The following is a 14976-nucleotide window of genomic DNA, read 5'->3' on the forward strand; positions in this document are numbered from 1 at the left end:
CAAGCTTAAAAAAAAAATTCTATGAGACCATGGAAAAAGGAGAACTTCCTATTACAGAGAATCTCAACTCTGCCCCCTCTATGGTTCTACCATCCTGCAGTAGACCATCCCATATCTAGTAACAATTTCCAAGCTGGCTCAGAGATCATCTTAGCTTAAACCCTACTAGAACAAAAATGCCCTCTACAAATAATTTTCCAAGTTCTGTGGATTTCTCTCCTCTCAATCTCTCTGCAAGTTTTCCTTCCTCTCTACTCTGTGCAAAGCAGCTTCATTTCCTTCTAAGTTTGGAAATACCCTGGAGGCTTCCCTGCTTCTCATACATACACCTGAAAGCTCCCATCACATTCTCTGTCCTCCTTTTAAAAGCACCCAATAAAAGAAGTATGTGCTGTCTGTCTCAGCATTCAAGGCTCTCCACAACTTATCCAGCCTCTGTCCAACATCGCCTGCTTTGCCATCTGGCCTGCCAGTTAAAGGTGACCACTTTCCATTCCATGCTCAGGGGTGGCAATGTCTTGACCATTCTTCTAGGTCCCTATTCTGTGAAGTCTTCAGAGATTCCTACAGTTAGCCAAGAGTTCTCCTTCCCTCCTCAGACCTGACAGGTGCAGATCCTTATCTGTTCATTCCTGCCTTGGCATGGCCTTGAGAAGGGACCCTGTCTGACATAATGGAAAGAGAGAAGGCTCTGGAATGAGAGGAGCAGGGTTCAAATTCTATCATGGCAATGGGATTTTGGGAAGGCTGGCTCTCTGATCCTTAGTTTTTCTTATCTGTTAAATGAGACCATTATACCTCCACAGTTTCTAAAGTCTTCCAGATCTAGGGCCAGGATTCCATGAATTTGACTTCTGGGCTTTGATTTCATTTTCTGCAGGATGACAGAGTTGGACTAGGTGGTTCCAGCTCACTCTTGGGACTCCAGACCTAGGATTCTATGATTCCAGATTTTTAAGTGGTTTCAGACTACCTGGGCTTTATTTTTTTAGGTTTTTGCAAGGCAATGGGGTTAAGTGGCTTGCTCAAGGCCACACGGCTAGGTAATTATTAAGTGTCTGAGACCGGATTTGAACTCAGGTACTCCTGAATCCAGGGCCGGTGCTCTATCCGCTGCCCCACCTAGCTGCCCCACTGGGCTTTAATTTTGATCCTGTCATTTACAAACTGAGACCTTGGGTAAGTCATGTCACCTGTTAGACCTCTGTTTAAGACTCAGATTCTTGATCTGTAGACAGAAGATTAATAATGTCTAGTCTCCCTCCCTCCCTCTAACAGTGTCCCTGGAATCAGAACTGGTTAAACTTCAGCACACAATACCAGTGAGCTGAGCTGCTGCCATTGTTGAGCTGCATAGCTATCTGCACAGGAGGAGGGAGATATGATGGGCTTCGACCTGCATCCCTGGAGAATGTATGAGTGTCAGCATCACTGGAGGATGGAGCTATGTCATTGAAACCATAGCTGTAATACTGTATATGGGCTTTCTCTATTTCATAGACCATCAGAAGCAACTAGTGGATAGAGAGCTATTCCTGAGAATCAAAAAGATCTGAATTCAAATCCTCCTTACTTAGAGTCCAGGGCAAATTATTTTAATTTTTCTCATTTGTGAAATGGAGATAAATGACAGCACCTGTTCCCCCCACAGCTCTTGTGAAGTTCAAAGATGATATATAAATTTACTTTTGATTTTTCTGAGCTTATTGCAAGGAAGTCCTGGTGAGGAAATTCCCTTTTCCAATGCAGATCAGCATGTCTTCTATAATTTAAGGCTCTTACAACATTGTCCATGGCACTGAGAGGTTATGGATCATCTTGCCCAGGGTCACAAAGCCAAAATGTGTTGAATGTAATTTGGTGGTGAATCCAAGACCCCTCACACCTGGCTCCAACCATCCTTTTCTCTAACCTTATTTCCTACAGACTTCTCATCTCAAGTTCCCTACCCTAAACACCCCACCCAGGCTCCAGGGTTTCCAAATTGGGAAAGTCTAACTAGTCCTCTTATTCTAGAAATCCTTTTCCCACCAACCCAACTCCAGTGACCTCTGGTCTTCAAAGATGACTAGACCAGGAGCTATGTATAAGGAGATGGGGGAATGGGAGCAGAAACTTGGAAAACACCCACAAGCCAGAGAACCCAGTGTGAGAGGAAAGAAGGATAGGGGGTCAGCAAGACTTTCTAGCCAGAGTTGTAATTATTTTCTTTCTGGGAATATGTTGTTTTCTTTAAGAATGGAAGCTCCTTGAGGGCGGTAACTATTTCATTTCTGTTTTTATATCCCTAGTGGCCAGCACACAAAATCTTAGTAGTGGTTGATTCAAGACCTCTCTTTATGATCTTTTCTAAGATAACAGCTACCTCATTTATGGGGGCAACATAATTTCCAAGTTCTTTTAAGTGTGTGTGTGTGTGTGTGTGTGTGTGTGTGGCTTTGTGGATGTGTATGGAAAAGAAGGCTATAGAGATTCCTTTGAAAGACTACTGATGCCTAAGGATCCCTTCTCAGAATCATGTTTTAAAATAATTGAACAGAATGCTAAATTTCAGTTAAGAAGTTCATGAAAATAAAGCAGTTAATTTTTTTGGCTCAAGTTCAAAGACCCCCTAAAAACTATGGGTCCAGCCCGGGTGAGAAGGGTGACTGCATGAATCACATGTTAAGATTCCTTGTTCAAGCTTTAAAAAAAAAATTGATGATGCTATGGCCATCCCTTATTGGGAAGATTCTTCCCAGTTACCCTAGCTTTGATTCTCACTGGTCACTCTTACCCCTAACTCTTGAATTCCATGGTCTGTGTTGTTTCCCGGGGGAAAAAAAAGAATGTAAGCTCTCTGAGGGGCTTTTCAGTTTTACTTTTGCAACCAGAGCACCTAGATTTTAACAGGTGATTAATGAATACTTGGTATATTGAACTGAACTGGTTGGGAAGACATCCCCTGGCCAATCCTTGCAGAAGGGAGAGCCAGCCCGCCCAGCAGAGATCTCGGCAACAATGGTGGATGCCATTGCGGGGAGTCTGCGAGGAGAGCTGAAGCTGTTCCCATCCATGGCAAGGGGAGGGAGTTGAGGTTGGACCGACTGGGCTCCCAGGCCTCTAAAGGATCCCGCCTCTTAAGATTTCTGTTTTTGTTTCTCTTCTGCTGAAGAAAGGCAGTGGGTGGGTTGGTGCTGAGGTAGCCACATGGCAGCGAGTCTCTAAACTCCCCAATCTGTTCCTTAAGGCTGTTAATATTTCACAGCGCAGCAGGGAGAGGAATTAACACTGCCAGCAGCCATCCAGACAGATTTCAGAAATCCCTCCCTGCCCTCCTCCTCTGTCTCTCTCCAAGCAGCCTTGGGCTTCACAGAGTATTTTCCCCGCAAATTGGTTTTAAATTAAAGGAGGTGATGAAGGCAATGTGCCGTCTCAGCATTTTCCCAGGTGCGCTTAATCTAATTTCATTAAAGAGATCAGGACGGATGATTGCTACAGTTGAAACATTAAGTCTGTCCATTTTTGTATAAAAAACCATTAAGTCTGTCAAAGTGTCGGCGGGTGGGCTGTTGATTATTGGAGATGACGGGGTGAGCAGAGCTTCCCAACATGCTGAAAAGAGCTGTGAGTGAGGCAGCCCTGAGATCGGTGGGCAGGGGCCAGCCTGGCCATAGTGAGAGCAACGCACAGACTGCAACTAGGCTGGAGTGACTAAGGCTTTGTCTCAGGATGCCAAATTAAGAGGGAGCCCAATTTAGAGAGTGCTGACATCAATTGTAGTCCTTTAAAAGGAGAAAAAGCAAACAGAGCCAAATAGGTCATAGGCAAGAATAATAGATTAAAACCAAGGCAATTGGTTGCCTCCAACTAGTGAACTCCTTCCTGGTCTTGACTGATGAGCATTCTGAGGTCTCTGTCTTCCCAAATGGGGCACAATTCTATCCTGTGGCATTCTTATGGGATTCTGCCCACTATACGTATTTGCCTGGTGAGATTCTTCCTCCTAGGTCAGTCCCACAAAGTTTGGTGGAGAATTCATCTCCAGCATGGTGATGCCTTGGTCGTAAATCTCTAAGTCACATAGGGTTTCAGACCGGACCTTGACAACAGTGTTCTCACTTGTGTAAGTACAGATGGGTCCCAGTTTTAGAATATCTAGTACACAAAAATATGATTCACAGGAAAAAAAACAAGACCTAGCTCTCTTTAAGGCTTAGAACATCCTGCGAGAGACTGGGATTTCCCTAGTGGTTAGGGCTCTACTCCTAACGGTTATTTTGTACATGATTTATTTTTTTTACTTTTTTCTCTCCCTCACTATCCCCCTTTCCATAGAAAGGCAACTTTGTGAGGCCAAGGAATGTTTTACTTAAATTTTTCCCAGTGATCTAGCACCAGCACCAATGATTTTTTTTTGGTATGGGGGATTTACAGGATGAGGAAAATCCCTCTTTTGGCATAGACTGGTACTTGCTCTCCTACTTCTAATCTTGGGATGTTGCTTAGAGCAGATAAGGTAAAGGGCCTCATGCAGGGCAGGGAGGGAGGGGGTGTGAACCCAAATTTTCTGACTCCCAGGTTAGTTTGCCCCATATTGAAGGTGATTAATGCTGGCCAATGTCAACTAAATTTGATTAGGAAAAGTGCAGAGTTCTGATAATAGAGTTTAAAACTACTTTGAAATAATTCGAGTTAAAACACACCCAATTTATAGTTGTACTATTGTATTTATATTCATAACATAATATATTATATACATCCAATTTATCCTGGTTTTAAACTTCTACTGAAAAGATCACACGCCAAGATTCATTTTTCAAGCTTTTAAAAAAAACTGGATGCTATGGCTATGTCTGAGACGTTGAATCCCTTATTAGGAAGACTCCTCACTTAGCCCTAGCCTTGATTCTCACTGGTCCCTCTCACCCCTACTCTTTAATTTCATGACCTATGTAGTTTCCTGAAAAAAAGAATTTAAGCTCTTTGAGGGGCTTTTCAACAATTAGCTGATACCTAGTTGTTCCCATGTTGTTTCCCCCTCCCCACGAGAGCAGGGACTAGATTTTTTTTTTGCTGTTATTGCAACCTTAGCATATTGCCCAGCACATATGTGGACTGACTGACCTTCTTAGCAGAGCTGTTTAAAAAACAAAACAAAGCAGCCTAACACTTGTGCCACCTTCTCTGCTTATCTACTAAGGGCAAATCTTTTGGCCAAGGAATTCACTGCTCATTGACCCGGACAGGGCCAAGCTGGTCTTGTTCTCTGGCGTAAAAAGGCAGTGACCTTAAGGGTAGTAGGGGGTGGGCCATGCAGAGAAGTCAGCTTCCCGGGGTGAAGAAATGGTATAATTTGAGGTTGTGGGGGGGGGGGAGAATCACCAAGGAAGCATAGAGCACTCTGGGGATGGGAGGAGGCAGTGATAGTACAATCAGAGAGTGAACCTCATGGAGGTTGGCAGCAGTCTCAGCAAGGGGTCCGGCGGGTAGCCCTGCCTCCGTGCCTGTGGCCTGTCAATCCAGAGCCATTGCCCTACCCCCTCCTCCAGCAGGAGTTAAAGATGCCGAGGGAGCAGTGTGGCCTCACAAGGAGGGAGTGGAAGGGATGGCTCATTAAATCCGGAACACAAAGCCATGGAATCCCTCTATCTCTCTTTTTCCCTTCCCCTTCTCTCTCTCCCCTCTTTTCTTTACCTTCCTCCTTCTCATCACCATGTCTCTTTCTTTCCTTCCCTTCTCCCTCCCTTCTCTTTTCCTTTTCCTCCCTCCCCTTCATCACCATCTTTTTCTTTCCCTCCCTTCTCTTTTCCTTTTCCTCCCTCCCTGTCTTCATCACCATCTTTTTCTTTCCCTCCCTTCTCTTTTCCTCCCTCCCTGTCTTCATCACCATCTTTTTCTTTCTCTTTTCCTTTTCTCTCCCTCCCTCCCTCTCCACACCATCTCTCTCTCTTTCCCCCCTTCTCTCTACCTCCGTTCCTCCCTCCTATCTCTCTCTCATCAGGAGGAGCAGTAGCCAGGAGGTTGGCCCGGAAAGGGGAGGGACTGGCCTGACAAGCTCTCTTTGGGGCCGGGCAGAGCACAGGATGTCCCCCCACAGCTTCCAACTGCCATTCTAGACGGAGCCAAGAAGTGGGGCTGGCTCCCAGGGAGCTGACCTCATGGGGGGGCTTGACCCCTGGCCAGGTAGCTGGGTTCCGGGGCCTGAAGCAGAACAGCCCAGGTAGGAAGGAGACATCGAAGGAGCCAGCCTCGATGGTTTATAACCCTCTATTATGGAAATGTTGGCTAAAGTGAGCCGTAAGCCCCGTCATTACATGTGTATAAACCAATTCTCGGTGGTGTTATTCCTGGGCTAAATGCTCTGACTACATAAATCTTGAATTAATGAGGACTTTATAGTTCCTGAAAATGAACGGTAATTGCTTATCTGTTAATGCTGCAGTTGCTATTAAAAGGAAGTATATATTTTCAGTAACAATGTTTATAGTGCATGGACAGCATATCACAGGAACTGCCAGGGAAGAGAATGATGCCGGAAACTGAGGGAAGCCCAGCCCTCCCTCCTGCCCTTGGCAAAGCATAGTTCCCATTCTTCTTGCCCTGAATGATTAGGTCTGAAGGCATCCAGAATGGGGGGGGGGGGAGACTGGGGGCTCACAAAGTCACTGCTTCAACAAACATTTGTTAAATATTTACCATATTGTAAGGCCCTGGGGTAGCTAGAGGTATCGTGGATAGAGCACCAGCCCTAGAGTCAGGAGGCATGAGTTCAAATCTGACCTTAATAATTACCTAGCTGTGTGGCCTTGGGCAAGCCACTTAACCCCATTGCCTTGCAAAGAAAAAAAACCATACTGGAAGACCCTTAGTGATGGGGATGGGCTTGACTCTGGGATATTGCCAGTCTATGAAGGAAATTCCTGCTATCACCTCAGGCCACCCCTTTTCTGCATTGGAAGGTTTCCTGGCCACTCAGAAGTTAAAGGCCCTGTATAGGGTCACAGAGCCCCCAGGAGATGTCGGAGCTTAAGTCTTGAATATAGATCTTCCTGGCCCAGCTCTCTGTCTACTTTGCCAGCTTGACTCTCAGGGGTTAGAAATGAAATGGCCAAACAAAACCCTCCCCCCCAAACAACCCAACCCCTGTGCTCAAAGATCTTTATGGGGTAGGGTAGTGGTGGTAGGGGATCTAAGATTTTAACATCCATCTTTGGTTATTTGAGGAGGGAGAGAGAATTAAGGGATGAAGGCTTCTTGGTTGCAAGTTAGGAAGACCTGGACCACATCTCACTTTGGATGCTGGCTGTGTGACCCTGGGCAAACGGTTTACCCCATCCGGGTCTGTCTTATCTGTTAAATGGGGATAACCTCCATAGGATAACTAAACGCTGGTAGGCTCAAATGAACATGGATGCAAAGCACTTCAAAAACCTGGGAATGCTATTAAATGTTGGCTATTTATTACCACTGTTATTATTATTATTATAATACATAAACAGAAGATGTATTGGAGGGAGGGAAGCCCCAACAGCCAGAGAGTAAGAAAGGAGGTGGTACCTGAGCTAAGCCTTGAGGGAAGCTAGGCAGCAAACAAGCATTTTATGAAGTTCTTACTATTTGCCAGATGGTATGCTAAGCTCTTTGCAAATATTTCCTCATTAAATAATACTAGCTAGTATTTATATGGAATTAAGTGCACAGAGTGCAAGTCGAGGAGACATTTACTAGCTGGGTGACCCTGGGCAAGTCATTTCAACCTGTTTGCCTCGGTTTCCTTATCTGTCAGATGCACTAGAGAAGGAAATGGCAAACTACTCCAGGATCTGCCAAGAAAACCCCAAATGGGGTCAAAAGAGTTGGATGTGACTGAAATGACTAAACCACCACAATGAAAACACTTCTATATTGTTATGTGGCACTATACAAAATGCATTTAATTATATTAGCTATATGTTCCAGGCCCTGAGCTAAGTGGTTTACAAATATCCCACTGGATCTTCAAAACAATACTGAGAAGTAGGTGCTGTTATTAATCCCTATTTTATGGAGGAGAAAACAGACGCAGGAAGAAGTTAAGTGACTTACCCAGCCGGTGAGTATCTGAGGCTGAAAGGTTAGGTGATTGGTCTTTAGGCAACCAGTTAGCAAATAAATAGTGAGGACAACATTTCAATCCAGGTATTCCTCATTTCGAGCCAGGGCTTCCACATTGGAAGCAGAATGGTACAATGGAGAGGACATTGGATTTGAAGTAGACCCAGGGAATCACTGGGTTTGGCAGTCAGCCTGGGTCCCTGCTCTGCCTCAGGCCCCGGCAAAGTCAGAGCTGCGCAGGTGGATGTGGTTTGCTCACCTCTCCACCCCCACTCCCCCATGGGGACTGCCCAGCTCATAGCTGCTTCCTCATAAGGTAACCTCCGATTGTGCACTCGGAAAGCTAATCAATGTAGTTCAGATTTCAATTTCTCCACTACAAGGTGAAGTCAAACCCAATGTAGCAAACGTCAGTCTGGTGGGAAACGCCGCTCGCCTGGGCGCCGGGGCAATTTAGAATGTCGTTAATGGCGAGTCTGCCCAATATGGCCACACGTCACTTACAGCTTCATCCAGGGGACTCGCTGGTGGTCTGCCCGGCGCTGGTCTGTCAGCACCCAGGGCTCTGCCCCACACCCTGTGATGGATGCCTCTCCCCTCCCCTTACCACCGAGGTGACAGGGCAGCTGGGTTTGGTATGTGCCTTCTCACCTCCTTTCTTATGTCTCCTTACTCATGTCTGCCATGGAGTAACCTGAAGTACCTATAAAGTGAGTTGTGGCTGGTTTGTTTTTCCCAAATTCTATACCCTCTGCATCCTGGCTTCTTCCTTGGGAATAGGTTTTAGAAAAGCCACACCAAATTAGGGTAGCCTCAGGACCTTCAAAAGTACCTTAGCCTGGCCCACATGGTGTCTAAGGAATGCTTGGGGACCGACCTATGGTGTCCAGAGAGGGAAGGGAAAATTTTCTCTCGGAGAAAGGGTGGTGTCTGGTGTTTCTTCTTGTTCCATGGTCAGAAAAGCCACCAATCAACAGTTCTACCATCCACCCATATAATGTCCCCCACCCACAGAGGATATCCAAACATATTCCTTCCCAAAGACACACATGGTCCACCCTGTCACTTCCCGCCTTCTCTATGTACACAAGGACTGGCCCTCTTTCAGATCCTAGGGCATGAGAGCAAACCATCACTGTGGAAATCCACTGTTGCCATTCTCTGACAAAGAGAAGGTACATCACCCTCCCTGTGGGGACTCAAGGTGTGTTGCTGAGATCTCTGGGTGACCCATGGTAAAGGGATTGGGGGGTGGGTATGGGAAGAGAATACACAGACAAGAGAAGCAGAGATTATCCTGTTCCTTACTTCTCTGATTCTTTTCCTTTTAGGGGCTTTTGCCAAGAACCCAAAGGTTGCATTCCCTCTCTGGAAAAGCTAAGGAGGAGTAAGCAAGACCCCTATGAGGACTGAGGGCCAATAAACCCCCAGGAAAGATAACCCAGGGAGGTGTCCTTTGAGCCCAAGGAAGAGAAAATCCCATCTCTGGGCTGGGGACTGGGTGGGAGTCAGCATGAGAGGGCTCATGAGAAAGGATGTTTCTTTCCATTCAACTAGGAAGGTTCTGGGGAAAAACTCAAATCTTACCTTATCATCAATATCACTCTCGCTGTCACACTGTGGATGAGAGAAAGAGAGAAAACTTCATGTTAAAAAAAAAGCTTTTAAAATGAAACTCTTAAATCATTATTTAACATCCTTGCTGTCTCTTGTTACCACCTACTTCGGGAACACAAAATACACACCTTGATCCTCCTAGTCTGCCCTACCCATTCCTGCCTGATTGCTAATGGAAATCTCATGTTCAGGAAGAAAAGCAAATATGTCTGCTTTTGAAATCCTGGGAAATGGTAGACAGGGGATGTGCTGGGGGTGCAGGATGAAAGGTGGTTGAGCCGGGCATTCCAAGACACGGTTAAATCACAGATGGCACTGGCTGTGATTGGTCCTGGTACCACTGAGTGAGCTGTCTGGGAATTAGTAGAGGTACCTCCTCTGTCAAGGAACCACTGGCAACTCAACTTCAAATGGACAGTGTGAGAAAGGAAGGCACCAGAGCTGCCACTGGAAAGAGGGAGAGATGGGAACCAACCATTCAGATGGATGAAGAACCATTCTGGTTAGCTGGATGTCAGCCCGGGGTCCCCCCCTCTGATTAGTGACTAGAAAGAGGAAGCAATATCCCCATGGACAAAACCACCCAACTGTCACCCATCAACCTGGATCTCTGGGGACTAGGTCCCAGGTGAGTCTTTTGCCCTAAATTCGTCATCAAGTGACCCTTCCTAAAGGGTGCCTCTAGTTAGACATGTATGTATGTATGTAAGTATCTCTGTGTGTGCACTCTAAAACCCACTGAATAAAAACCTTATTCATTTTGAAGATTTTTTTTAGGGTAGGGAACTTCCAGTGAGGAGGAAATTCCCTTTTAACCGAAGCAGAAGACAAATTTTGCAAGTAAGAGTCTCAGAGTGAGAATTTCTGTGCCTTGCCAAGTCACAGGGCCTGAAAAAAAATATCACAGTTGAAACTTGAACCCAGGTTTTTGTTTTTTATAAACTGTAAAGCCATTTTGCTAACCACTAATTATCAGGCTACTTTTTTGGTCTATAACTATTTGGCCTAGCATGAATGGCTGGTTGGTTGGCCTTCTTTCTGAAAACCTCCAAAGAGCTGCAAGGGTCTATAATGATGGCAGAGGGATAGATGCTATGGGGCTGTCTCCTAGGTCCTATTCTAAATAGGATCATATCTCCTTGATAGAATGTAAGCCCCTTGAGGGCAGGGACCGCTTCATTTTTGTCTCTTTGTCCCTAGTATCTCAAATGGTGTCTGACAATCACTCCAATGAATCCCATCTATGACAGTAGTTTAGACATTTATTTCAACAATACAGATCATGGAACCCCTCTCTCATGCTGCCCAGATAGTCGGAGTATACTCAAAGACTGAATTTATGAGATCCTTCAAGTCTCAAGGGAACAGTCCCCAAGTCCTATCATTTCATTTCTTTTTGAGTTCATTAGGTCCATGTTCAGAAGCCAGGCCCTGGGGAAGAACATGGGGGGTGGGGTGGGGTAGGGTGGTCTGGGCACAGGATCAAGGTTCAGGGGATGAAGCCATAGGCACACATCCATTGCCCACATGCCCCAACCCAGAGGGTTGATCTTCTGGATCTCAGAGGTGGAAGGGAAACCAAGAACATTTAATTCAACTCATCCACATTTAACCAAGAATCACTTCAGTAATGGAGTAGTCCCCCCACCCCATCCAATCACTCGGCCTTTGTTTTAAGATCGGGGGGTGGGGTGGCGGAGGAACCTGCTGTCCAGTCCACTCTGGGCCATTCTAGTTGCTCCACCCTGGTTCTGTCCTCTGGAGCGCCCCAGAACATGGCTCATCGCCCTTTGCATGACAGTGCTTCACATCCTGGCTTGGGCTCCTGCAGCTCAGAACTAACTTAGGCCACCCCTTTTTCTGGCTTGGTTACAATACCCTTAGAAATTTGCTTTTAAAGACATTTTCCTGCCCAATCAATCCATAAACATTTATTAATATCCTAGCCACTATGATCTCACAAAAAGTGGCAAAACTTAGTCCCTGCCCTCAAGGAGCTTACAATCTAACTGGGGAGACAAAATGAAAACAGACAAAGCAAGCTATGGGCAGAATCAATAGGAAACAATGGAGGGAAGAAACTGGAATGAAGAGAAGTTGAGAAAGGATTATGGTAGAAGGTAGGATCTTAGTGTAGGAAGGCTGGCCTTCAGTGGCAGAGAATATCTCCCAATACACCCCTCTCCAAGCATTGGAGGTGACTGAGTTCTCCAACCCCAGGGCTATAAAGAGGTGTCCCCACCACACACAATGGCCTTGGGTTTTGTTTGGATATGCAATAACAGCTAAAAACAATAAGAAATTAGGAATTGGTAGGAGGCTAAATCAAGTTAGATGGAGTTATTGGAGATGATTGGACCTCTGAGTCTGAAAAAGAAAATCTTTCACCTGCTTCCCAATCTAGGTGAAATGAGGTAGGGAGGGTTTGAAACATGTTCCCTTATCTCCAAAGTGAAGGTGAATGGGTGGTTGCAAAATATGTGTCTATCTGTGTGCACATACAAAGACAAAGGCAATATAACTGCTACCCTCTGAGACTTTATCTCCCAGGCCTCAGTGTAGGATGGATAATCAAATGCCTGAGTCTGCTATTGAATTCAGTAACTCAGAGTTCAGGGAGGAGAAAGTTGAACAGACACAGGAAGATGATGGAGGATAAGGAAAAATCAGTTTTCAGAGGTACAGTTTTAAGAAGTAAAGAGTTTTGGTGATAAAGTGTGGCTGCCTGTTCCTAGTACCCAAATATTTCACCTTCCTCCTTATGGATGTGAATATTTGTAGGTACATCAAATATATCCACTTGAGGTGAACTGAGACTGGTAAAATTTTGTCCCAAATGGTGGATGGTTTGAGAAATGAAAGCAGGAGATATTAAACTATGAGTGGGTTGGCCATGAAGGGAACAGAAAGAAAATGGTAAGATTCAAATCTTTGGGTTTCAGATGTTGGCAGAAAAAGGTGATGATGATATTTGTCCTTCACTCTCAAAGAAGACCATGACATCAGGGAGGTGATGCCATGTCAGACAAGTGAATTGGATTTGAGTGAGGGGGCTCTCCCTCAGAGTCATCTGGGTCCATTGGCCAGATAAGGATGAGAACAACAGAGAACCCAAGGTTGACAAAGATGGTGAGAGCTGAGCAAAGAGTTACGTGTGACTATATTGGGGAGCCCATCTTTAAACCCTGAGAATGAGGCCACTACCATGGAGGCAGGGCACTCTAACTTTTTTACTTTGAGACAAAGGATCAATCACCTTGCCCCAATCAGAGCTTTGACTCAGACGTAGGAGGGGGAAGGAAAGGGGTTGGTGGTGGTTTACAAAAGGAATGACAAAAGCAACTCTGGGGCTATTTTTCTTTTAGGGTCAATAAGCCCCAACAGGGAGAAAAAGGTGATTTTGATGTTTATCCTTCGTTCTCAAAGAAGACCATGACATCAGGGAGTGATGCCAGGGCAGGCAAGTGAAGGGGCTTTGAGTGAGGAGGTTCTCCCCCAGAGTCATCTGGGTCCAGTGGCCAGATAAGGATGAGGATAACAGAAAAGAAGATGGCCCTGGATGAGAGAATAAGGGATAAAGAATAAGGGTGAGGTTAGGGAGACAAGAGAGCTTCAGAGACTGAAGCTTAGAGAAATAGGCACAAAAATATGGGTGAAATCTGTTGGGCAAGGCCAGCTAGGTGGGCTGGAAGGGCAGTGAGAGGGAGCCTGGGCTGTGTCTTCTCAGTAAAGCAGGGGAGGATGGGGGAGGGGGCTCCTCCTTCTCCTCTCAGAGCTCGAGGCCTCTGTCGCAGATGCTAACTGACATCAAACACCCTCAATAATTCAGAGAACACTGTACTAGGAAGGAGTTGAACACGGCTTGATTATTTGGTGAGTGAAACATGGAATATTAGTCAGAGCTGAGCCCGTTAGAGCGTGCCAGGAAGGGGGTGGGGGAGAGGAGACGTGCAGCTCAAATGTCTTCTGAAAATGTCACTGACTGTAAAATCACAACCACCCCCAAAACTTAATGCATGTGATCATGCGTGTTCTGGTGGTCATGCATGTGGATGCATGTGGTGGATCCAGGAACGCCTATCCACTAGGACACATGAGATCAGTCTACATATATATCTGTATGTGTATGTAAGCACACGTTTCAATTCAATTAAACCAAGGTTCATTAGGCACCTACTATGTGAAAGACACAGCGTGAGCCTCTGAAACCACCTAGACAAAAGGCTTTATGTGTGCAAACACACGGATGTGCCAGCCTGAATTTACATCTACATACATACATATGCATGTGATTACTATAGGTTCTGAAACAGGTCACTCGACAGGCTGAGTCTATCATCATCAAGTTCCTGTTTTCACAAAAGGAGGGGAAACCAGTCATGGGTGACTGCCGCTCCAGCTACATCCTAGTGGATGACTTCTCCCCCCCACTGTGGCTAGGAGGGAGTCTCTCTTCACCTGCTTTCTCTGAAGATTCCTGGCTTTTCACAAGAGTAAACCAGTTCGTCTGGACTAGACTTACCCTTCCTGCCATTAGTACTTCGCCTCCTTCCTTTCCTGCCATTTTGAATTTATACTCTTTTGATTTTTTACTTATGTATGTGTCTCTCCAGTGTCTCCTTTGAAGAAATGCAAGCTCCTTGAGGGTTGGGGCTGTCTCATTTACAGCTCTGTAGCCCTGTGCCAGTGTGTAAATGCTTGTTGATTGACTAACAGAATGTAAACTCCCTGAAGGCAAGGGGAGATCCTTTGGGGATGAAATGTGGTTCCACCATTTAGCGCAGTACCAGACCCAAAATGCTTGTCTGATCAAATGATAATGGAAATCAATTTCATTTTTATCTTTCTATTTTCAGCGTTTGGTACAGTGCCAGAAACAATGGAAGAGCTTAGAAAATAATTGTACTGAATGATTGTTGCAATAAGAATCAATCTAAGATCTAAGATCTAAATATTACACTAAGGCCTAAGTTTCCTCCCCCCTCTGAAGCTGTGAGAAGAAACAGACAGGTGGTCTTATAGGTAGGGATGAGAATGTAGGGATGGGCTGTAATATGCCTGGCTCAAGGAAGTGCCCAAATTGAGGGACTGCAGGTAAGTGTGAAAGAGTTTAGGGTTAAAGTGATGAGATCAGAGGCTCAAAAGGTGACCCCCCCCAAACCAAAGTAATACATGGACATACTCGCAGAACTCAGCACCCCCAAATCACCTAATTATAAGATCTCAAGCCCAGAGCAGGAAGAAATCTCAGAGGAAAGGTAGTCCAGGTGATTCCCACCCATT

The 14976-nt window shown here is 45.4% G+C and overlaps 1 protein-coding gene across 15 annotated transcripts in view; it reads right to left on the reverse strand.

Moving 5' to 3' along the window:
• Positions 1–14976, reverse strand: part of FBRSL1 (fibrosin like 1) — a 289992-nt gene that overhangs the window by 68081 nt on the left and 206935 nt on the right. For all 15 annotated transcript variants that reach the window (XM_074205181.1, XM_074205178.1, XM_074205190.1 and 12 more), the window contains one exon: positions 9664–9693. In XM_074205181.1, coding sequence (XP_074061282.1) covers positions 9664–9693 — 30 coding nt within the window. The remainder of the gene's footprint in view (positions 1–9663; positions 9694–14976) is intronic.

The sequence above is a fragment of the Macrotis lagotis genome, chromosome X (genome assembly GCF_037893015.1).
Source record: "Macrotis lagotis isolate mMagLag1 chromosome X, bilby.v1.9.chrom.fasta, whole genome shotgun sequence".
NCBI classification, from domain to species: Eukaryota; Metazoa; Chordata; class Mammalia; order Peramelemorphia; family Peramelidae; genus Macrotis; species Macrotis lagotis.